The following is a 24,441-nucleotide window of genomic DNA, read 5'->3' as shown; positions in this document are numbered from 1 at the left end:
GTGTATCTAAGACACTTGGGTTGTGGTGTATCTAAGATTGATAAGCGCAACGTTTTAGTTTTGCAACAACAAATAACTAGGGTAAGGATTCTTACTTTATTTACTTTGATAAGCAAACACTATTGACTACTAATCTAGTTGTTCATGCATTATCGGAGACTAAGAATATCTGCAACCAAATGATAGGCACTTTAAAACCCATGGAATGGAACCCAGATCTGAGGTTACAGGAATTATAAGAGGGAACTACTTGGCCATCATCTTGATTTCAGCTGAAGTATATCTTGGACCTGCATACATTGTGTACACAAAGATGGTATAAAAAAACATGATGGACGACTTGAAGACGTTTCACTGTAATGCATGAGCTGGGCTATCTACACACCACATCACATCACTGTGACGATAAGGCTGGAAACATTGACACAGAGACACAGTCCAGTACAAAATGGCATTACAGAACAAGCAACACGGAGGCATTTTGCAAAAACAATATAAAAAAACAACAATCCAAAACACACTGAATATATTAATAATGAATAATAGATATCTATGGTTCATGTTGCCACATTATAATATAACTAAAAACCACCCCAAAAATGTGTTGTTGGTTAGAACAGGCATCGGTTATTGTGTGGGGTCTATGTCATCCAAAGAGGAACGAAGTTGCCCATAGTCACTGATCTTAGGTCAGCATTGAGTTTTTTCCTGTAATGGTTAAGGTTAGGATTTAGGTGAATGTAAACTGATCCTAGATCTGCACCTAAGAGCAACTTCTACCTGCAGTGCATTTGTCTGACTCATGATGAAATGGCTAGACAGAATATCCCAGAGAGTTAGTAACAGTGCCCCCGGTAGCCCTGTAGGCAGGTCCCTGCCCATCCCCACCTCCAAAGTCAGACTGCCTCTTAGCTGCCCTCTCCAGTGCCAGGGCGGTCTTCCGGGTCCTGGTTAGGACCTCCTCCAGTTGCCCTCGCAATGCCTGAACAGAGTCCAGTTCTGTGAGCAGGGCCTGGGTCTTCTCTGAGCTGCTGGGAGAGGGGCAATGACACAACGCACAAACACAAATGTCCTCAAAACTGATTGCATGGTTTTAACAGTTTTACCTGGCCTACAACTGTATATAACAATGTCTAACGACACTGAAGCTTCGTATGTACCTGCCTGTCAACAAATTTGTGTATTCTTAGATATCCAGGTGTGTGTATTGTTAGGTACCAAGGTGTGTATTGTTAGGTACCAAGGTGTGTATTGTTAGGTACCAAGGTGTGTATTGTTAGGTAGCCAGGTGTGTATTGTTAGGTACCCAGGTGTGTATTGTTAGGTACCCAGATTTGTGTATTGTTAGGTACCCAGATGTGTGTATTCTTAGCCTCAGTAAAAGCCTGTCTTCTACCTGTCTCCTCTAGTCTGGATGTGGCTCAGACTCTGGTACAGCCTCTTCTCTGCCCTCAAAGCATTGTTCAGCCTGTGGTACTCATTGACCAACTGTTCCAACACACTCTGACAGAGAGGGAAGGAGAGGTGGAGGAAGAGACAGAGCGAGAGACGGAACGAGAGAGAGAGAGAAATTGTTGACACACACTCCACACGGTAGGCTAGACACCCGACCTTAACAAGGACAATGTTGTAGGCAATAAAGAATTTAGGCAGAGAGGGATACCTGGTGGTCAGTGCTGGAGGGCTGGTCCCTGACTGTTATTTCTGGGGCCAGGATCTTAAATCTATCCCCCTGCTTTTGGGCCTGCTGCTGGCCCTGTGTGAGAGCTGAGCGCAGGGCTGAGAGCTCCAGCTGAGCCTCCCTCTCTTTCTTCCTGACCAGCTCCAGCTCTTCCTGGATGGCATGTACCTCTGCTGCCCCCTCTGGTGTGGAGGGCTCCATGCTCTCCTCCTGTCCCTGCATCAGACTCTGTAGAGGGAGGACCGTGTTATGTTATGACAGTTTTACTACTTGAGACTCTGTTTTTTGGTATGGTACTCATGTGTGCTTGTGTGAGTCTAGTCTAAATGATATAAGCTAGTGTGGAAATGTACAGTTTCATAACAGACAGAGAGAGCGAGAGAGAGAGAGAGAGAGAGAGAGAGAGAGAGAGAGAGAGAGAGAGAGAGAGAGAGAGAGAGAGAGAGATTCACAAAATGTGTTTTCCAGTGTCCCAGAATTTACCTGGATAAAAGTCTCTTTCTCTTTTAGTAGGTTCTGCAGTCGCTCTACCTCTCCCGTTCTCTCCCTCTCTCTCTCCTTCCGCAGCTCACCCATCTCCCGTTCCCGTGATGACAGCTGCCTGTGCAGCTCCTGCAGCTGGCCCGTCCGCTCGCCAATCACCTGGGAGAGCCTATCAGAGCAGTCCTGAGAGAGAGAGGAGGCGGTAGGGAAGTAGAGGGAGAGGAAAATGGTGTGGAGAGAGAGAGGTGGAAAAAAGAAAAGAGAATCTGAAATCGACTTTCGCTTTATATGTCCATTCTACAGTATATCATTCAATTTCTAGAATATACTACTGGATGTCTATCCCCTATCACTGCTGTTGGGCTGGGTGCACTGAAAAGCTAATATGAGATGATTGTCAGAGACAGGTCCTAGATCAGTGGTGTGTGTGGTACCTGTATGTACTGGTCCTTGGTGCTGATGGTGCTGATCAGGTCCTGGACCTGTGCTTGGTGTTCGTGGCTCTGGCGGTTGCGGTCTGACAGAAGTTCCTGGAACAGTTTCTCCTTCAGTGCGAGGCGAGCCTTCAGCTCCTCCACCACCTCACTGGGGCCTGCCTGGACCTTAGCCAGGAGGGCTGCTGTCAGGTCCTGCACACAGACAGTCAGTCAGACAGACAGACAGACAGACAGACAGACAGTCAGACAGACAGACAGACAGACAGACAGACAGACAGACAGACAGACAGACAGACAGACAGACAGACAGACAGACAGACAGACAGACAGACAGACAGACATTATCAGTACACCTGTTGTATTTGTAAGGGTCAGATATAAGAGCAGGATTTTATTGTTGGACTAGTATTGCAAGTCACTTATTTCAGCCAACAATGAAGAGCTTCAACAATGGGCAGAAATTAGTAGAGTGGTTGTACTTTGGTTACAAGAGCAAACAGAATGCAAACTGGTGCTATAGCCAGTCCTCACTAGCGTAGATTTAGTTTAGCGTGTGTGTGTGTGTCCGGGGAACAGTGGGTTAACTGCCTTGCTCAGGGGAAGAACGACAGATTTTCACCATGTCAGCTCAGGGACTCGATCCAGCAACCTTCCAATTACTGGCCCAACACTCTAACCATGTGTGTGTGTGTGTGTTTACCTGTGTCTCCCGGCTGCGTACTGTATGTGTGTGTGTGTTTACCTGTGTCTCCCGGCTGCGTGTCTGCAGGGCAGACTGTAGCTGGTTGATGAGTGTGTCTCTCTCTCTCAGAGTGCTCTTCTCTCTCTCCTCACTCTGCTGCTGGAGCCACTGCAGGTTCCTGTGGGCTTCTGCTGCCTGCTCCACGTCCAGCTCCTTACCCCGCACCAATGCATCCAGACTCTATACAAACACACAGTCTAAACATATCAATGTACTGTAGGACACACAGTCTAAACATATCAATGTACTGTATAAACTCTAGATGTACTTGTGTGTGTATTCTCGTTGTTGCTCAAGGTATCTTTCTTTAGTGTGTGTGTGTGTGTGTGTGTGTGTGTGTGTGTGTGTGTGTGTGTGTGTGTGTGCAAATGTGTGTGTGTACCGTGATGGTCTCCTGGTTGTTGAGCAGTATGCAGCGTAGTCTCTCCAGGTCTCGTTCTTTCTCTCGGAGGGCCAGCTGTAGTCTCCTCACCTGCTCCTCCCTCTCCTCCAGACAACGGAACTTCTCATCTATAGACCGCTGGACAGAGAGAAAGAACATGTAGTATTATTATTATCTTTATGATCATGATCAGTATTATCATTATTATGATCGGTATTATCATTATGAGTATTATGATCATATTATTATTATTATTATGATCACCATTATTATTATTATTATCAATATTATTATTATTATGATCATCATTATTAGTATTATTATCAATATTATTATTATTATGATCAGTATTATTATGATCATATTATTATTATTATTATGACCATCATTATTGTTATTATTATGATCAGTATTATTATTATGATGATCATTTTATTATTATTGTGATGATATTATTATTATTATTATCGATATTATTACTATGATCAGTATTATTATTACTATTATGATCGGTATCAGTAGTATTATTATCAATATTATTATGACGATCATATTATTATTATTGTGATCGGTATTATTATTATTATTATTATGATCATTATTATTATTATGATCATATTTGTATTATTATTATGATCATGCTAGTATTATTATTATGATCAGTATTATTATTATTAGTAGTAGTATTATGATCTTATTATTATGATCATCATTATTAGCCAACTTACATTTACTCCTGAGGTGCTGACCTGTTGCACCCTCGACAACTACTGTGCTTATTATTATTCGACCATGCTGGACATTTATGAACATTTGAACATCTTGGCCATGTTCTGTTATAATCTCCACCCGGCACAGCCAGAAGAGGACTGGCCACCCCACATAGCCTGGTTCCTCTCTAGGTTTCTTCCTAGGTTATGGCCTTTCTAGGGAGTTTTTCCTAGCCACCGTGCTTCTACACCTGCATTGCTTGCTGTACAGCACTTTGAGATATCAGCTGATGTAGGAAGGGCTATATAAATCAATCAATATTGTTGTTATGATCATTATTAGTATTATTATGATCAGTATTATTATTATATTGTTATTATTATCAGTATTGTTATTATTATTATCTTATTATTAGCATTACATAATTATGATCTTATTATTGTTATGTTATTATTATTATTATGATTATTATGATCATTATTATTATTATTATCCAGTATGTGTGTGTGTTCTTACCTCCAGTGCTCTGTCCCTGTCCTTGATGCGTTCTCTCAGTTTGTCCATCAGAATATCTCTGGGTCTGGAGCTGTCTACAGATTCCAGGAGCTCCGAGTACTCCTACACACACAGAGCGAGATAGGGTTAGTGTGTATGTGTTTATGTCTGTATGTGTGTGCACTAATGTGTATGTTCAGTGTGTGTGTGTGTGTGTGTCTGTGTGAATGTGTGTGTGAATGTGTGTGTCTCACCTGTAGCTGGCTCTCCTTGTCCTGTAGGGAGAGTTTGAGCTGTGTGATGGTCTTGTCTCTCTCCTGAACCTCCATGTGTTTCTCTGCCTCGCTCTCCTTCTGCAGAGCCTCTTTAGCCTGCAGCGCAGAGCGGGACTGAGCCAGGGCACTGAGCAAGTCCTACGGTGGGACAGAGGATAGGTTACACACACCTCCTACATCACAGGGGTCCGGACACACGCACGCACACGCACGGACGCACGCAAGCACGCACACACACACTGACCTGGTTGTGTTTGTCAGTGACCTCCCTATGCTGCAGTGCCTCCTTTAGGTCAGAGTGGAGTCTGTCTTTAGCTCTGGTGAGGTCCTCAGCCTGTCTCTGGCTCTGTCTTTGCGCTCTATGACTGGCTTCCAGCTCCAGACCCAGGGTAAACAGAGAGCTCTGTACCCCCACTAACTCACCCTGCAGCTGGGCTAGACCCGCAACCTCACTGCCCCCCTCTGGAGCCTGGGAGAGCAGACCAAACAAACAAGAACCACTGGGGTTAGTCTGGCCATGGGGAGGAAGGGTGTCTGTCTCCATCTATCTATCAACAGTTGGGTCATTATGGCTCTTCATTAACCGGTATCCTGCTCAGTGTTTCATCAGGATCTGTCTGGGGTGTGTGAGGTTTCACCTGATGTTGTGTGATCTGGTTGTGGTGGGCCATCTCTCTCAGTGTTTCATCAGGATCTGTCTGGGGTGTGTGAGGTCTCACCTGATGTTGCGTGATCTGGTTGTGGTGGGCCATCTCTCTCAGTGTTTCATCAGGATCTGTCTGGGGTGTGTGAGGTCTCACCTGATGTTGCGTGATCTGGTTGTGGTGGGCCATCTCTCTCAGTGTTTCATCAGGATCTGTCTGGGGTGTGTGAGGTTTCACCTGATGTTGTGTGATCTGGTTGTGGTGGGCCATCTCTCTCAGTGTTTCATCAGGATCTGTCTGGGGTGTGTGAGGTCTCACCTGATGTTGTGTGATCTGGTTGTGGTGGGCCATCTCTCTCAGTGTTTCATCAGGATCTGTCTGGGGTGTGTGAGGTTTCACCTGATGTTGTGTGATCTGGTTGTGGTGGGCCATCTCTCTCAGTGTTTCATCAGGATCTGTCTGGGGTGTGTGAGGTCTCACCTGATGTTGTGTGATCTGGTTGTGGTGGGCCATCTCTCTCAGTGTTTCATCAGGATCTGTCTGGGGTGTGTGAGGTTTCACCTGATGTTGTGTGATCTGGTTGTGGTGGGCCATCTCTCTCAGTGTTTCATCAGGATCTGTCTGGGGTGTGTGAGGTTTCACCTGATGTTGTGTGATCTGGTTGTGGTGGGCCATCTCTCTCAGTGTTTCATCAGGATCTGTCTGGGGTGTGTGAGGTCTCACCTGATGTTGTGTGATCTGGTTGTGGTGGGCCATCTCTCTCAGTGTTTCATCAGGATCTGTCTGGGGTGTGTGAGGTTTCACCTGATGTTGTGTGATCTGGTTGTGGTGGGCCATCTCTCTCAGTGTTTCATCAGGATCTGTCTGGGGTGTGTGAGGTCTCACCTGATGTTGCGTGATCTGGTTGTGGTGGGCCATCTCTCTCAGTGTTTCATCAGGATCTGTCTGGGGTGTGTGAGGTTTCACCTGATGTTGTGTGATCTGGTTGTGGTGGGCCATCTCTCTCAGTGTTTCATCAGGATCTGTCTGGGGTGTGTGAGGTCTCACCTGATGTTGTGTGATCTGGTTGTGGTGGGCCATCTCTCTCAGTGTTTCATCAGGATCTGTCTGGGGTGTGTGAGGTTTCACCTGATGTTGTGTGATCTGGTTGTGGTGGGCCATCTCTCTCAGTGTTTCATCAGGATCTGTCTGGGGTGTGTGAGGTCTCACCTGATGTTGCGTGATCTGGTTGTGGTGGGCCATCTCTCTCAGTGTTTCATCAGGATCTGTCTGGGGTGTGTGAGGTTTCACCTGATGTTGTGTGATCTGGTTGTGGTGGGCCATCTCTCTCAGTGTTTCATCAGGATCTGTCTGGGGTGTGTGAGGTTTCACCTGATGTTGTGTGATCTGGTTGTGGTGGGCCATCTCTCTCAGTGTTTCATCAGGATCTGTCTGGGGTGTGTGAGGTTTCACCTGATGTTGTGTGATCTGGTTGTGGTGGGCCATCTCTCTCAGTGTTTCATCAGGATCTGTCTGGGGTGTGTGAGGTCTCACCTGATGTTGCGTGATCTGGTTGTGGTGGGCCATCTCTCTCAGTGTTTCATCAGGATCTGTCTGGGGTGTGTGAGGTTTCACCTGATGTTGTGTGATCTGGTTGTGGTGGGCCATCTCTCTCAGTGTTTCATCAGGATCTGTCTGGGGTGTGTGAGGTCTCACCTGATGTTGCGTGATCTGGTTGTGGTGGGCCATCTCTCTCAGTTTACACAGTGTGGTGTTCTGCCCTTCAATTAACTGGTACAGCTCCTTGGCCTGAGGAGGAATATTCAGTAGTGTAAAGTACTTAAGTAAAAATACTTTAATTAAAGTACTACTTAAGTAGTTTTTGGGGGTATTTGTACTTTACTATTTATATTTTTGACAACTTTTACTTTTACTTCAGTATATTTCTAAAGAAAATAATGTACTTTTTACTCCATACATTTTACCTGACATCAAAAGTACTTGTTACATTTTGAATGCACAGCAGGACAGAAAAACGATCCAATGCACTTATCAAGAGAACATCCCTAGTCACCCTGCTTTCTCTGATCTGGAGGATTCACGGACTCACGAAACACACATGCTTTGTTTGTAAATTATGTCTGAGTGTTTGAGAGTGCCCCTTGCTATCCATAAATGAAAAAGATTTACTTAATATAAGGAATTTGAAATGATTTATACTTGAAATTTTACTTTTGATACTTAAGTATATTTGAGCAATTACATTTACTTTTGATACTTAAGTATATTTAAAACCAAATTTACTCAAGTAGTATTTTACTGGATGACTTTCACTTTTACGTGAGTCATTTTCTATTAAGGTATCTTTACTTTTACTCAAGTATGACAATTGGGTACATTTTCCTCCACTGGGAATATTCTGTAAATCACTGCTGATGAAATGGTTGGTCTTTGTAGCTGAGTTGATAGCGCATGGTGCTGCAATCGCAGGATTGTGGGTTTAATTCCCGGGACCACCCAAACGTCTGCATGGCTAACTGTAAGTCGCTTTGGATAAAAGTGTCTTCTAACTGGCACATATTAGTATTATTTTAGTCACTAGGCCATCTCAAATGTTTCTGGGGCGGTGATGTAAATTCATGGTAGACCACACACACCTCGTTGTCCTTGGTACTGACAGAGTCGGTCAGGCCCTGGATGGTGTGTTCCTGGTTCTGAGCTGCCTGACGGATAGAACGCAGATCACACTCCATCTCACTGAGCTTCTCCTGCAGCTTCTGGAGAGGGGGAGAGGGAGAGGAAGAGGAAGAGGGAGAGGGAGAGGAAGAGGGAGAGGAAGAGGGAGAGGGAGAGGGAGACATTTATTCTTATGTGCTCCAATGTTTCTCTGTAGCAGTGCTGTTTGGTGTGTGCGCGTGAGTGTGTGTGCGCTGAGTGTGCACGTGTGAATGCACATGCTTGTGTGCATGTGTGTGTGTTGTATGGATATGTAATGTCTCTGTGTAGCTGTGCTGTTTGGTGTGTGTTGTATGTGTAATATCTCTGTGTAGCTGTGCTGTTTGGTGTGTGTTGTATGGATATGTAATGTCTCTGTGTAGCTGTGCTGTTTGGTGTGTGTTGTATGTGTAATATCTCTGTGTAGCTGTGCTGTTTGGTGTGTGTTGTATGGATGTGTAATGTCTCTGTGTAGCTGTGCTGTTTGGTGTGTGTTGTATGTGTAATATCTCTGTGTAGCTGTGCTGTTTGGTGTGTGTTGTATGGATATGTAATGTCTCTGTGTAGCTGTGCTGTTTGGTGTGTGTTGTATGTGTAATATCTCTGTGTAGCTGTGCTGTTTGGTGTGTGTTGTATGGATATGTAATGTCTCTGTGTAGCTGTGCTGTTTGGTGTGTGTTGTATGGATATGTAATATCTCTGTGTAGCTGTGCTGTTTGGTGTGTGTTGTATGTGTAATGTCTCTGTGTAGCTGTACTGTTTGGTGTGTGTTGTATGGATGTGTAATGTCTCTGTGTAGCTGTGCTGTTTGGTGTGTGTTGTATGTGTAATGTCTCTGTGTAGCTGTGCTGTTTGGTGTGTGTTGGATGTGTAATGTCTCTGTGTAGCTGTGCTGTTTGGTGTGTGTTGTATGTGTAATATCTCTGTGTAGCTGTGCTGTTTGGTGTGTGTTGTATGGATATGTAATGTCTCTGTGTAGCTGTGCTGTTTGGTGTGTGTGTTGTATGGATATGTAATGTCTCTGTGTAGCTGTGCTGTTTGGTGTGTGTTGTATGGATATGTAATGTCTCTGTGTAGCTGTGCTGTTTGGTGTGTGTGTTGTATGGATGTGTAATGTCTCTGTGTAGCTGTGCTGTTTGGTGTGTGTTGTATGGATGTGTAATATCTCTGTGTAGCTGTGCTGTTTGGTGTGTGTTGTATGGATGTGTAATGTCTCTGTGTAGCTGTGCTGTTTGGTGTGTGTGTTGTATGTGTAATGTCTCTGTGTAGCTGTGATGTTTGGTGTGTGTTGTATGGATATGTAATGTCTCTGTGTAGCTGTGCTGTTTGGTGTGTGTGTTGTATGGATGTGTAATATCTCTGTGTAGCTGTGCTGTTTGGTGTGTGTTGTATGTGTAATGTCTCTGTGTAGCTGTGCTGTTTGGTGTGTGTTGTATGGATATGTAATGTCTCTGTGTAGCTGTGCTGTTTGGTGTGTGTGTTGTATGGATGTGTAATATCTCTGTGTAGCTGTGCTGTTTGGTGTGTGTGTTGTATGGATGTGTAATGTCTCTGTGTAGCTGTGCTGTTTGGTGTGTGTGTTGTATGTGTAATGTCTCTGTGTAGCTGTGCTGTTTGGTGTGTGTGTTGTATGGATGTGTAATATCTCTGTGTAGCTGTGCTGTTTGGTGTGTGTTGTATGTGTAATGTCTCTGTGTAGCTGTGCTGTTTGGTGTGTGTTGTATGGATGTGTAATGTCTCTGTGTAGCTGTGCTGTTTGGTGTGTGTTGTATGTGTAATATCTCTGTGTAGCTGTGCTGTTTGGTGTGTGTTGTATGTGTAATGTCTCTGTGTAGCTGTGCTGTTTGGTGTGTGTTGTATGGATGTGTAATGTCTCTGTGTAGCTGTGCTGTTTGGTGTGTGTTGTATGGATGTGTAATGTCTCTGTGTAGCTGTGCTGTTTGGTGTGTGTTGTATGGATATGTAATGTCTCTGTGTAGCTGTGCTGTTTGGTGTGTGTTGTATGTGTAATATCTCTGTGTAGCTGTGCTGTTTGGTGTGTGTTGTATGGATATGTAATGTCTCTGTGTAGCTGTGCTGTTTGGTGTGTGTTGTATGGATATGTAATGTCTCTGTGTAGCTGTGCTGTTTGGTGTGTGTTGTATGGATGTGTAATGTCTCTGTGTAGCTGTGCTGTTTGGTGTGTTGTATGTGTAATGTCTCTGTGTAGCTGTGCTGTTTGGTGTGTGTTGTATGGATGTGTAATGTCTCTGTGTAGCTGTGCTGTTTGGTGTGTGTTGTATGGATGTGTAATGTCTCTGTGTAGCTGTGCTGTTTGGTGTGTGTTGTATGTGTAATGTCTCTGTGTAGCTGTGCTGTTTGGTGTGTGTTGTATGGATGTGTAATGTCTCTGTGTAGCTGTGCTGTTTGGTGTGTGTTGTATGGATGGGTAATATCTCTGTGTAGCTGTGCTGTTTGGTGTGTGTGTTGTATGTGTAATGTCTCTGTGTAGCTGTGCTGTTTGGTGTGTGTTGTATGTGTAATGTCTCTGTGTAGCTGTGCTGTTTGGTGTGTGTTGTATGTGTAATGTCTCTGTGTAGCTGTGCTGTTTGGTGTGTGTTGTATGTGTAATGTCTCTGTGTAGCTGTGCTGTTTGGTGTGTGTTGTATGGATATGTAATGTCTCTGTGTAGCTGTGCTGTTTGGTGTGTGTTGTATGGATATGTAATGTCTCTGTGTAGCTGTGCTGTTTGGTGTGTGTTGTATGTGTAATGTCTCTGTGTAGCTGTGCTGTTTGGTGTGTGTTGTATGTGTAATGTCTCTGTGTAGCTGTGCTGTTTGGTGTGTGTTGTATGGATATGTAATGTCTCTGTGTAGCTGTGCTGTTTGGTGTGTGTTGTATGTGTAATGTCTCTGTGTAGCTGTGCTGTTTGGTGTGTGTTGTATGGATGTGTAATGTCTCTGTGTAGCTGTGCTGTTTGGTGTGTGTGTTGTATGGATGGGTAATGTCTCTGTGTAGCTGTGCTGTTTGGTGTGTGTTGTATGGATATGTAATGTCTCTGTGTAGCTGTGCTGTTTGGTATGTGTAATGTCTCTGTGTAGCTGTGCTGTTTGGTGTGTGTTGTATGTGTAATGTCTCTGTGTAGCTGTGCTGTTTGGTGTGTGTTGTATGTGTAATGTCTCTGTGTAGCTGTGCTGTTTGGTGTGTGTTGTATGGATATGTAATGTCTCTGTGTAGCTGTGCTGTTTGGTGTGTGTTGTATGTGTAATGTCTCTGTGTAGCTGTGCTGTTTGGTGTGTGTTGTATGGATGGGTAATGTCTCTGTGTAGCTGTGCTGTTTGGTGTGTGTTGTATGTTTAATATCTCTGTGTAGCTGTGCTGTTTGGTGTGTGTTGTATGGATATGTAATGTCTCTGTGTAGCTGTGCTGTTTGGTGTGTGTTGTATGTGTAATATCTCTGTGTAGCTGTGCTGTTTGGTGTGTGTTGTATGTGTAATATCTCTGTGTAGCTGTGCTGTTTGGTGTGTGTTGTATGTGTAATGTCTCTGTGTAGCTGTGCTGTTTGGTGTGTGTTGTATGTGTAATGTCTCTGTGTAGCTGTGCTGTTTGGTGTGTGTTGTATGTGTAATGTCTCTGTGTAGCTGTGCTGTTTGGTGTGTGTTGTATGTGTAATGTCTCTGTGTAGCTGTGCTGTTTGGTGTGTGTTGTATGGATATGTAATGTCTCTGTGTAGCTGTGCTGTTTGGTGTGTGTTGTATGTGTAATGTCTCTGTGTAGCTGTGCTGTTTGGTGTGTGTTGTATGGATGGGTAATGTCTCTGTGTAGCTGTGCTGTTTGGTGTGTGTTGTATGTGTAATATCTCTGTGTAGCTGTGCTGTTTGGTGTGTGTTGTATGGATATGTAATATCTCTGTGTAGCTGTGCTGTTTGGTGTGTGTTGTATGGATGTGTAATGTCTCTGTGTAGCTGTGCTGTTTGGTGTGTGTTGTATGGATGTGTAATATCTCTGTGTAGCTGTGCTGTTTGGTGTGTGTTGTATGGATGTGTAATGTCTCTGTGTAGCTGTGCTGTTTGGTGTGTGTTGTATGTGTAATATCTCTGTGTAGCTGTGCTGTTTGGTGTGTGTTGTATGGATGTGTAATGTCTCTGTGTAGCTGTGCTGTTTGGTGTGTGTTGTATGGATATGTAATGTCTCTGTGTAGCTGTGCTGTTTGGTGTGTGTTGTATGGATGGGTAATGTCTCTGTGTAGCTGTGCTGTTTGGTGTGTGTTGTATGTGTAATGTCTCTGTGTAGCTGTGCTGTTTGGTGTGTGTTGTATGTGTAATATCTCTGTGTAGCTGTGCTGTTTGGTGTGTGTTGTATGTGTAATGTCTCTGTGTAGCTGTGCTGTTTGGTGTGTGTTGTATGGATGGGTAATGTCTCTGTGTAGCTGTGCTGTTTGGTGTGTGTTGTATGTGTAATGTCTCTGTGTAGCTGTGCTGTTTGGTGTGTGTTGTATGTGTAATATCTCTGTGTAGCTGTGCTGTTTGGTGTGTGTGTTGTATGGATATGTAATATCTCTGTGTAGCTGTGCTGTTTGGTGTGTGTTGTATGTGTAATGTCTCTGTGTAGCTGTGCTGTTTGGTGTGTGTTGTATGGATATGTAATATCTCTGTGTAGCTGTGCTGTTTGGTGTGTGTTGTATGGATATGTAATGTCTCTGTGTAGCTGTGCTGTTTGGTGTGTGTTGTATGGATATGTAATATCTCTGTGTAGCTGTGCTGTTTGGTGTGTGTTGTATGGATGTGTAATGTCTCTGTGTAGCTGTGCTGTTTGGTGTGTGTTGTATGGATATGTAATGTCTCTGTGTAGCTGTGCTGTTTGGTGTGTGTTGTATGGATATGTAATGTCTCTGTGTAGCTGTGCTGTTTGGTGTGTGTTGTATGTGTAATATCTCTGTGTAGCTGTGCTGTTTGGTGTGTGTTGTATGGATATGTAATGTCTCTGTGTAGCTGTGCTGTTTGGTGTGTGTTGTATGGATGTGTAATGTCTCTGTGTAGCTGTGCTGTTTGGTGTGTGTTGTATGGATGTGTAATGTCTCTGTGTAGCTGTGCTGTTTGGTGTGTGTTGTATGTGTAATGTCTCTGTGTAGCTGTGCTGTTTGGTGTGTGTTGTATGGATGTGTAATGTCTCTGTGTAGCTGTGCTGTTTGGTGCGTGTGTTGTATGTGTAATGTCTCTGTGTAGCTGTGCTGTTTGGTGTGTGTTGTATGTGTAATGTCTCTGTGTAGCTGTGCTGTTTGGTGTGTGTTGTATGTGTAATGTCTCTGTGTAGCTGTGCTGTTTGGTGTGTGTTGTATGTGTAATGTCTCTGTGTAGCTGTGCTGTTTGGTGTGTGTTGTATGGATATGTAATGTCTCTGTGTAGCTGTGCTGTTTGGTGTGTGTTGTATGTGTAATATCTCTGTGTAGCTGTGCTGTTTGGTGTGTGTTGTATGGATGGGTAATGTCTCTGTGTAGCTGTGCTGTTTGGTGTGTGTTGTATGGATGGGTAATGTCTCTGTGTAGCTGTGCTGTTTGGTGTGTGTTGTATGGATATGTAATATCTCTGTGTAGCTGTGCTGTTTGGTGTGTGTTGTATGGATATGTAATATCTCTGTGTAGCTGTGCTGTTTGGTGTGTGTTGTATGGATGTGTAATGTCTCTGTGTAGCTGTGCTGTTTGGTGTGTGTGTTGTATGGATGTGTAATGTCTCTGTGTAGCTGTGCTGTTTGGTGTGTGTTGTATGTGTAATATCTCTGTGTAGCTGTGCTGTTTGGTGTGTGTTGTATGTGTAATATCTCTGTGTAGCTGTGCTGTTTGGTGTGTGTTGTATGTGTAATGTCTCTGTGTAGCTGTGCTGTTTGGTGTGTGTTGTATGTGTAATGTCTCTGTGTAGCTGTGCTGTTTGGTGTGTGTTGTATGGATATGTAATGTCTCTGTGTAGCTGTGCTGTTTGGTGTGTGTTGTATGTGTAATGTCTCTGTGTAGCTGTGCTGTTTGGTGTGTGTTGTATGGATATGTAATGTCTCTGTGTAGCTGTGCTGTTTGGTGTGTGTTGTATGTGTAATATCTCTGTGTAGCTGTGCTGTTTGGTGTGTGTGTTGTATGGATGTGTAATGTCTCTGTGTAGCTGTGCTGTTTGGTGTGTGTGTTGTATGGATGGGTAATGTCTCTGTGTAGCTGTGCTGTTTGGTGTGTGTTGTATGTGTAATGTCTCTGTGTAGCTGTGCTGTTTGGTGTGTGTTGTATGGATATGTAATGTCTCTGTGTAGCTGTGCTGTTTGGTGTGTGTTGTATGGATATGTAATATCTCTGTGTAGCTGTGCTGTTTGGTGTGTGTTGTATGTGTAATGTCTCTGTGTAGCTGTGCTGTTTGGTGTGTGTTGTATGGATATGTAATGTCTCTGTGTAGCTGTGCTGTTTGGTGTGTGTTGTATGTGTAATGTCTCTGTGTAGCTGTGCTGTTTGGTGTGTGTTGTATGTGTAATGTCTCTGTGTAGCTGTGCTGTTTGGTGTGTGTTGTATGGATGGGTAATGTCTCTGTGTAGCTGTGCTGTTTGGTGTGTGTTGTATGTGTAATATCTCTGTGTAGCTGTGCTGTTTGGTGAGTGTTGTATGGATATGTAATGTCTCTGTGTAGCTGTGCTGTTTGGTGTGTGTTGTATGGATGGGTAATGTCTCTGTGTAGCTGTGCTGTTTGGTGTGTGTTGTATGGATGTGTAATGTCTCTGTGTAGCTGTGCTGTTTGGTGTGTGTGTTGTATGGATGTGTAATGTCTCTGTGTAGCTGTGCTGTTTGGTGTGTGTTGTATGGATATGTAATGTCTCTGTGTAGCTGTGTTGTTTGGTGTGTGTTGTATGGATGTGTAATGTCTCTGTGTAGCTGTGCTGTTTGGTGTGTGTTGTATGTGTAATATCTCTGTGTAGCTGTGCTGTTTGGTGTGTGTGTTGTATGGATGGGTAATGTCTCTGTGTAGCTGTGCTGTTTGGTGTGTGTTGTATGTGTAATATCTCTGTGTAGCTGTGCTGTTTGGTGTGTGTTGTATGTGTAATGTCTCTGTGTAGCTGTGCTGTTTGGTGTGTGTTGTATGTGTAATGTCTCTGTGTAGCTGTGCTGTTTGGTGTGTGTTGTATGGATGTGTAATGTCTCTGTGTAGCTGTGCTGTTTGGTGTGTGTTGTATGTGTAATATCTCTGTGTAGCTGTGCTGTTTGGTGTGTGTTGTATGGATATGTAATGTCTCTGTGTAGCTGTGCTGTTTGGTGTGTGTTGTATGTGTAATGTCTCTGTGTAGCTGTGCTGTTTGGTGTGTGTTGTATGGATGTGTAATGTCTCTGTGTAGCTGTGCTGTTTGGTGTGTGTTGTATGTGTAATATCTCTGTGTAGCTGTGCTGTTTGGTGTGTGTTGTATGGATATGTAATGTCTCTGTGTAGCTGTGCTGTTTGGTGTGTGTTGTATGTGTAATATCTCTGTGTAGCTGTGCTGTTTGGTGTGTGTTGTATGGATATGTAATGTCTCTGTGTAGCTGTGCTGTTTGGTGTGTGTTGTATGTGTAATATCTCTGTGTAGCTGTGCTGTTTGGTGTGTGTTGTATGGATATGTAATGTCTCTGTGTAGCTGTGCTGTTTGGTGTGTGTTGTATGGATGTGTAATGTCTCTGTGTAGCTGTGCTGTTTGGTGTGTGTTGTATGGATGTGTAATGTCTCTGTGTAGCTGTGCTGTTTGGTGTGTGTTGTATGGATGTGTAATGTCTCTGTGTAGCTGTGCTGTTTGGTGTGTGTTGTATGGATGTGTAATGTCTCTGTGTAGCTGTACCGTGTTGTTGGCCTCGCTCTCCTGGATCTTGGTCTGCAGGGACTGGACCTGGAGCTGGGCCTTCTGCAGCTCACTGATACACTGACCTGCTGCACATTCATACTGGTTCAACTGGCTATGCTGCTCCTCGATCAGAGTCTGGAATACACACACACACACACACACACACAGACACACACACACACAGCGGTTAACCTGCTGTAGCCAGACAAAACGGAATTACAATCCAACCTGCACCAAGCTGGGCTGCAGGGTTAGAGTCAATTCCATTTCAATTCTAGTCAGTTCAGGAAGAACACTTTTACCAGCTAGGCTGGATTTGAAATGGAATTGACCCCAACCTTCAGTGCTGTGTTGGTAACTGGACCAAACATTATGTTTACTCATCTGTGTTACTAAAAGCAGATTTATCCTGAGGATATTCTCTTGTGTGTATGTGTGTGTGTATGTGTGTGTGTGTGTGTGCGTGTGTGTTTGTGTTTGTGTGTGTGTGTGTGTGTGTGTGTGTGTGTTTGTGTGTGTGTGTGTGTGTGTGTTTGTGTGTGTGCAGGGGGAGGGGGGGGGGTGTATCAAGTGCTCTGTGCTGCTCTTAACCTATCTTACATAACCAGTGTGTTAGCATCACCCTTTCAGCATTAACATGTCAGCACTCACATCCTATATTTATAGGTTCTCGCTACGCTACTCTACCCTACATTACCCTACGCTACATTACACTACCCTATGCTACCCTACGCTACATTACACTACCCTATGCTACCCTACGCTACATTACACTACCCTATGCTACCCTACATTACCCTACGCTACATTACACTACCCTATGCTACCCTACGCTACATTACACTACCCTATGCTACGCTACACTACCCTACGCTACACTACACTACCCTATGCTACCCTACGCTACATTACACTACCCTATGCTACGCTACACTACCCTACGCTACATTACACTACCCTATGCTACATTACACTACCCTATGCTACCCTACGCTACATTACACTACCCTATGCTACGCTACACTACCCTACGCTACACTACACTACCCTATGCTACCCTACGCTACATTACACTACCCTATGCTACGCTATCCTACATTACCCTACGCTACACTACATTACCCTACGCTACATTACACTACACTACCCTATGCTACCCTACGCTACATTACACTACCCTATGCTACGCTATCCTACATTTCCCTACCCTACGCTACATTACACTACCCTATGCTACGCTATCCTACATTACCCTACGCTACACTACATTACACTACACTACCCTACATTACCCTACGCTATGCTACTCACATACACGCGCACGCACACACACACACACACACACACACACACACACAGATTTAAGTGCTACAGAGTGCACATCCTCTAATGTGCATCTTCTCTGGAGAGGTTTAGGTGATGGAGATGGACAGCTGGATTACCCAGCTAATTAGCTAGGGGTATGGAGAGAATGGGAATATTCTCACGGTTGGAAGCACTGCACTGTGTGCTGGATTCCCAGACTACCAAGTAACCTCCTGGAATATTCTTTACATCTAACAGATGATTAAATATGCCACAAATACGATTTGTAGTAAAATAAGGTATCCTATTGAAAGAAAAACACTCCTTCTGATTTCAGTATCTGGCAAGTTTGAGCAAAGACAATAAAATTAGATTAGTGAGCCGATGTCCAGAGCTGGCTGGAGAGCTGACTGGAGAGCTGCTGTGGTATACCTGGTGGGGGCGTGGAGGAGGACACTCATGATACAGATCCTCCCACAGCTCCTCCATCTCAGCCAGGTCCAGACCCCCATCCATCTCACTGTCCAGCCTGATCAGAGGGGCCTCCACGTCAGGTACATGGCCATGGATCTCCCCCTCTCCATTCGGACCTCGATGCAGCAACCCCAAGGCCGGCTCATAGAAGCTAAGTCTAGAGCCTCCATCGCTGGGGCTCTGTCTGAGCAGCACAGGCAATCTGCTTCCCTTGGGGCTCTGGACAGGCCGGTACACACAATTCTGGACCAGGCAGAGGGCCAGGGAGAGGTGGGATGCGGATCTCAGCGGGGTCACCAGGTCGTGCTCCTCAGACAGGGAGTCAGAGAACCGGTCATCCAGGGGGTCCCGGGAGTACCCTAGCCCCTCGGCCCCGTCTTGGATAGCAGACAGCCGGGTAGATTCTCCAGCTATGTCCAAGGAGTCTATGGAGGGGCTGGAGCTGGCTCGACCCGCCAGGGTACGGTCACTGTCGGAAGCCCGGGACTGAAGCTTGGACCCAGGGATCAGTGTGAGCGAGGAGTGGGTCCCCTCTGGCTCTTCCTCCCCTTCTCTACCTCTTTCTACTCCAATCACACTGGCCGAATACCTCGTCGATGGGCTACAGGAAATACTTCGTGCCAACTTCCTTGGTACTTTACACACAGCCTCATAGTCCGAGTCCACGACTCGCCACGCTGTGCACCCTTGGCACTTCCTACGTGAAGGTGTGACTTTCCCACAGCGTTGTGACCCTACAGCCGTCACCTCTGACCCTGGGTATTGAGGGCAATGCCCATGATGAGGATGGTGGTGACCCCCGAACTCCAACCCCTCTTCAGCCCAGGACTCATACAGAGAGTACACCAAGTCCTCCTGGAGCAGAGCACAGTACTTAGCATGGGTCAGACCAGACATGTCCACCATACCTTCCCCCTGTACCCCTCCTCCCGTACCCCCAGGCCTGGTAATGACCCCTCCACCACCGCCACCCTCCTCCCCGTTGGTCTTCCGGTAGAGGCCTCCGATGAGACCCCGTAGCCGGTGTTTCTCCTGGAGCAGCCTCTGCAGCCGTTCGATAGACAGAGCCTCCACGCGGGCGACGACCGTATCAAACCTATACATACGCTCCAGTATGAAGGCACACTTGGAGCAGGCAAATTCGCCGCGCCCGTCCCGGGTCAGCTCTCGCCCCAGGGCGTGGGACAGAAGCACTTGGAGGTTGAGTTTGGAGGCGGGGTGGAAGATCCACCGGCGTTGGTTACCGCAGAGCTCACGAGCGCAGATACGACACGCCTCCTTCATTCTGATATCCAGCATTCCACACACACACTCAGACGGAGGCCAATCACCTTAGCTTGGTTAGTCTAATGGTGAAATAACCTTTGTTTTTAATGATAAAAACAAAGGTTCTGGCTGTTTACTGTCAAGTGTCCTATAAATAATAAATAACATTTGATTGATGGAGGTGAATGAGAGGATGCTATTAGCTCCAATATGACTAATGCTCATCCATCGGAAGAATCCCTTTAAAACTCTGTGTGTAAGATCATTGAAGATGGGAATATATTGCATGTAACAGTCCTCTTTCTCTCTCGTCAGAAGATAAATAAATACCACTAAAACTTCATAAAAACAACAGATAGGCAGTCATTAAGGAAATACTAATATTGGCACTGGTAGCCTGCAGGGAAATGCACACAGCAGCAAGTAAGATGCTCACAAAATCCAATACTCTTGACATAATGACTATTTTTATTTCATAACCCGACCAGCGTTGTTGCTTCAGTAGGACTATGAAGAATTTGGGTAAATTGTAATTGCATATTGCTTGAGCAGATGGCAGCCAGCAAGTACTCCAGTATCCTTGGTCACCGATTATGTTGCATTCCGTAATGGATATTCTGAAGCGATGGGTTAAAGTCCGAAAGGGAAAAATAAAGTCATTTTGGTGTCATGCTCATTGCATATTCCCTAAATACACAAACCACTAGAGTTTTCACTCCAGGTGACTTCATCTCGCGTTTACCAAAACAAGAAAAGCACGCGCACGTTCCGCTGCATTACTTGGTTAGCTGTCATTGGGAGGCTCGCACTGTCAGATAGATTATCACCGGTACATTAGGCTACGGTAGTATCGCTTTAACTGAAGGTCGTCACCGCGGATAATTGACACACCAAAACAATTCATTCGGTAGCGGCAATCAGGTCCTCCGCAATCCTTTGACATTCATTCATGATTTACAATGTCAACAGTGGAGTTAGCTCACTTCAGCCCCGCGATCCTTTGGGCACACAATGATGTGGCAGCTTTGTAGCACTGGCTAGACCTGGCTGCAGGCACGGAGCGCACCATTTCATGCAATAGGGGTGCAAGATATCTGATCGTCTATATCAAGGGGTTAAAAAGTGGCCCGATCTGACACGATAATACACGTTATTTTCTTTCATATAATGAGCTACATTGCGGTCAATTTTGTTAAAGATGTTGAATAAAATACTGTGACGATCTCTAATGCTCCCCAGGATGCCCTTAGTTATTCTGGTCCACTCTACACTAAGCTTTGTATTCGCTTCAACAAACAGGTGAAATGCATATTACCGTGTGGTAACATGGTGACATTAGTGACGTTCTGAAATGTAAATGACTTTATATTCCCAGTGTTTTGCATAAACTCTTGTAAACCAGTAGAAATAATCTAAATGAAAACCAATAATAACATAATTTTCTCTGCTTTGTTCATTTCCACCAGGCTATTTTTGTGCTTTTATGGGGTCAATACCAATTACTCAAACAGAACCACATACTCAGTCACAATGTTATTTCGTAAATACAGAATTTGATATCAAATTCAATGTGGAATTGATTATATATTTAACAAAGCAAAAAAAAACATTTACTTCCTTGGGTAGCATGTTTAGATAATACACACACACACACACACACACACACACACACACACACACACACACACACACACACACACACACACACACACACACACACACACACACACACACACACACACACACACACACACAGCCTGAGGGTTGACTTGAACTAATTTCCACTGAACAGACCGGGCAGGCTGCATAACCTTTCCTTTCTCATATTGAGCCTCTTCTAAATGCAAATAAGATCTCATAAATACACTTACAAGTAAATGCCATTAATGCTTTGCAAAGCAGAGGGGATACATTTTATATAGATTTTCCTATGCCCTATGCCAGGGTTGTGGGATCGATTCCCGGGGCCACCCATATGTAAAATGTATGCATGCATGAAATGTAAGTCGATTTGGATAAAAGCGTCTGTTAAATGGCATATATTATTATATATTATCAGGCAAATGCTTCCATAATAGTGAAGGTGGATGGTTCCGATGTTTATATTTACATTTTATATCTCATACATTATTAATAGTTACGGGAAGAAACAAACATAAACCTTTCCATTTATAGAGTCCAGATCTGGCATGTATGACATGATTGTATGACATGATTGTATGAGTGAAGATACACTGTAACGGTAGTGGCTCTAGAACTCAACAGATCTCAACAGATGGGCTGGCCACAGCTCTCATAGTGCTGCTTGCTGTTGAGTGTAACAACAAAGTGCTTCTATTCTACTCTATACACTTAGGGCCTGGAGTCTTTCCTGTCTGACCACATGTCCTGACCATGTCCTGACCTGGACTCTAGTTATAGCATATAACATATATGTGGTCAAGAATAATTATTGTACTGTATTCTATTCTATTCTATTCTATTCTAGAACTGTATATCACAGGAGGCCCAGGCTCCAACGCCTTCAACCAGGTGCCTGTCTGTGAGAAATAGACTACAACACAAGGCTATCCATTACAGTTAGTCATCAGGAAGAGTGATTTAAAGCAGAGAGGGAAACACAGTGACACAATAGGACAAGAGGGCCATAAAACCGGTTACTACGACTACATATGCTACAAGAACAGAAGAAAGAGAGGGACACTAGTGGTGCAGTTTGCACTGACACTGGTGCATGTGGGACTGCTATTGTAGCCTGTGCTGTGAATGGAGGGGTGTAGACAGATATGTTGACATATGAAGGTAAACCGGTTTTTCTAGAAACACGAGGCATCATGAGAGACGCTGCCGCATATAAATGAACTTACTGACAATAAATGAACTTACTGACAATAAATGAACTTACTGACAATAAATGAACTTACTGACAAGGGCAACCCAATGACATTGAAACATCACATTTGGCTTCAACATTTAAAATATGGTTTGGCTTGTGTGAATAAATGAGCTGTACAAAACCACATTACCCAGAATGCTTTAGGCTCATAGGTTTCCACAGTGACCAGTGACTGTGTATCCCTGAGGGTGTGCACACAGACAGTCATGCACTCACACTGTGACTGCACATATCAGATTTGATTCTCAAAATAGCATGCTGCCTCAGAACAGAATGTTACAAATGGCTACTAGGTCCAAGTCTCTCTTGGAAAAGGGATGGGTTCAACCAAAAGGGATGGATTAAACCAAAAGGGATGGGTTCAACCAAAAGGGATTGGTTAAACCAAAAGGGATGGGTTAAACCAAAAGAGATGGGTTAAACCAAAAGGGATGGGTTAAACCAAAAGGGATGGGTTAAACCAGAAGTGAATGATTATCAAAAGGGAAGGGTTAACCCAAAGGGGATAGGTTACCAAAAGGGATGGGTTATTTGGGCGGCAGGTAGCCTAGTGGTTCGAGCATTGGGCCAGTAACTGAAAGGTTGCTAGATCAAATCCCCGAGCTGATAGGACAAGAGGGCCTAGCTGATAGGAAAAGGTAAAAATCTCCTGCTCTGCCCCTGAACAAGGCAGTTAACCCACTGTTCCTAGGCCATCATTATAAATAAGAATTTGTTCTTAACTGACTTGCCTAGTAAAATAACAATTTTAAAGGGACTGGTTAAACCAAATTGACAGTTTATTTAAAGTCAAGAGTAATACATGATTCATAACAAACACCTGTATGTGATTGTGCTAATATTTACTATGCTTCATTTTCAAACCCATGTAGGCTTCATTACCTTACTATATGATGGTGTATGGCAGACATTTTCTCTGAGGGCAGAGTTTACCTTGTATGTCCTAGGTCAGCTCCTCACTAATGCCTGATTATGGGTGGCTTAAAATGACAGTCTGGGGGTAGTTGGCGGTTCTTGATTAAGTTTGTTGAGGATTTGGGGTTTAAAATGACAGTCTGGGGGTAGTTGGGGTCCTTGATTAAGTTTGTTGAGGATTTGGGGTTTAAAATGAGGACTGCTTCAGTACTCTCCAGCAGAGTCCACTGCTAAATCACATAATTCCTTCAAACTCCTCTTTAAGCATAGACTGCAATCAAGCAAGAGAGAGCTAGAAATAACAAATCACCATACAGACATTTTATTAAAAAATATATAACTTTTACTCCTTGTGGCGGGCTGGGCGCCTGCAGGCTGACCTCGGTCGACAGGTGTTTCCTCCGACACATTGGTGCGGCTGGCTTCCGGGTTAAGCGGGCGGTTTGGCGGGTCATGTTTGCGGAGGACGCATGACTCGACCTTCGCCCCCCTGAGCCCGTTGGGGAGCTGCAGCGATGAGACAAGATCGAAATTGGGGAGGAAAAGGAGGTAAAATATTAGCATAAATGTAGCATGAATAGCATCAGCATGAATTGCCACCCACAGCGCATTTCATTCATAACATTTCTCCCTCCTGGATGGCCTGCCATTTAGATTGATCTCATTGGCTGTGGTGTCTGGAGAACCAATTAGAAGCTAGGTATCTTAGACAACAGAACTTGATATCTGTGTGTGTCAGAGTTGGCACCAGAAGGTCAGCGTGACCTATTGACAACCTCGCTGAAACACGAGCCACTAAATGCGCACCAACACACATCCTTGCACGCACACTCATTGACATACATGGATACAAACACTTGCAAGCCTTCTGTGTTGTATACAGTCGTGCTCTGTTGTGTACACAGATATTGAACATGCTGACAGACAGGTGAACATTCTTTCTACCCTTACTATCAGGTGTAACTATAGGCCAGAAAATATTGATATTTGGGTATTTTTCTGTCATTTAATGGGGCAAATAAATCCAAAGTTCAATGTGTGCCATTCCATTGCCTATGCCTGTGCATTCATTTTCCACTTTCAAATACCCCCTCCTCCTCCTCAGTCTTCTAAAGAAACTTACATGGATTTGAGTAATAGTGATCCATTCAGCCTTAGTTACAGCTGGCAGTGGCCAAGGCAATGGGACAACATCACTGTGTGAAATCTGAGCTGAGATCAGCCGT

General features: G+C 44.4%; 1 protein-coding gene across 25 annotated transcripts in view; it reads right to left on the bottom strand.

Moving 5' to 3' along the window:
* Window positions 1-24,441, bottom strand: part of LOC110530721 (myomegalin) — a 122,880-nt gene that overhangs the window by 44,188 nt on the left and 54,251 nt on the right. For 7 of the 25 annotated variants that reach the window (XM_036986402.2, XM_090182762.1, XM_090182758.1 and 4 more), the window contains exons 1-14: window positions 18,097-20,449; window positions 16,357-16,494; window positions 8,487-8,606; window positions 7,546-7,638; window positions 5,451-5,675; window positions 5,186-5,344; window positions 4,953-5,054; window positions 3,726-3,863; window positions 3,344-3,523; window positions 2,599-2,793; window positions 2,165-2,347; window positions 1,664-1,909; window positions 1,397-1,503; window positions 889-1,031 (exon numbers count right to left, since the gene is read on the bottom strand). In XM_036986402.2, coding sequence (XP_036842297.2) covers window positions 889-1,031; window positions 1,397-1,503; window positions 1,664-1,909; window positions 2,165-2,347; window positions 2,599-2,793; window positions 3,344-3,523; window positions 3,726-3,863; window positions 4,953-5,054; window positions 5,186-5,344; window positions 5,451-5,675; window positions 7,546-7,638; window positions 8,487-8,606; window positions 16,357-16,494; window positions 18,097-19,437 — 3,370 coding nt within the window. In that variant the 5' untranslated portion in view covers window positions 19,438-20,449. The other 18 variants (XM_090182770.1, XM_090182777.1, XM_036986403.2 and 15 more) reach the window with 9 other exon arrangements.

This window comes from Oncorhynchus mykiss, chromosome 8 (genome assembly GCF_057628025.1).
Source record: "Oncorhynchus mykiss isolate SJ-2025 chromosome 8, ASM5762802v1, whole genome shotgun sequence".
NCBI lineage: Eukaryota > Metazoa > Chordata > Actinopteri > Salmoniformes > Salmonidae > Oncorhynchus > Oncorhynchus mykiss.
Note: the sequence above shows the minus strand (reverse complement) of the source record. Positions and strands in the feature narration are given on the sequence as shown.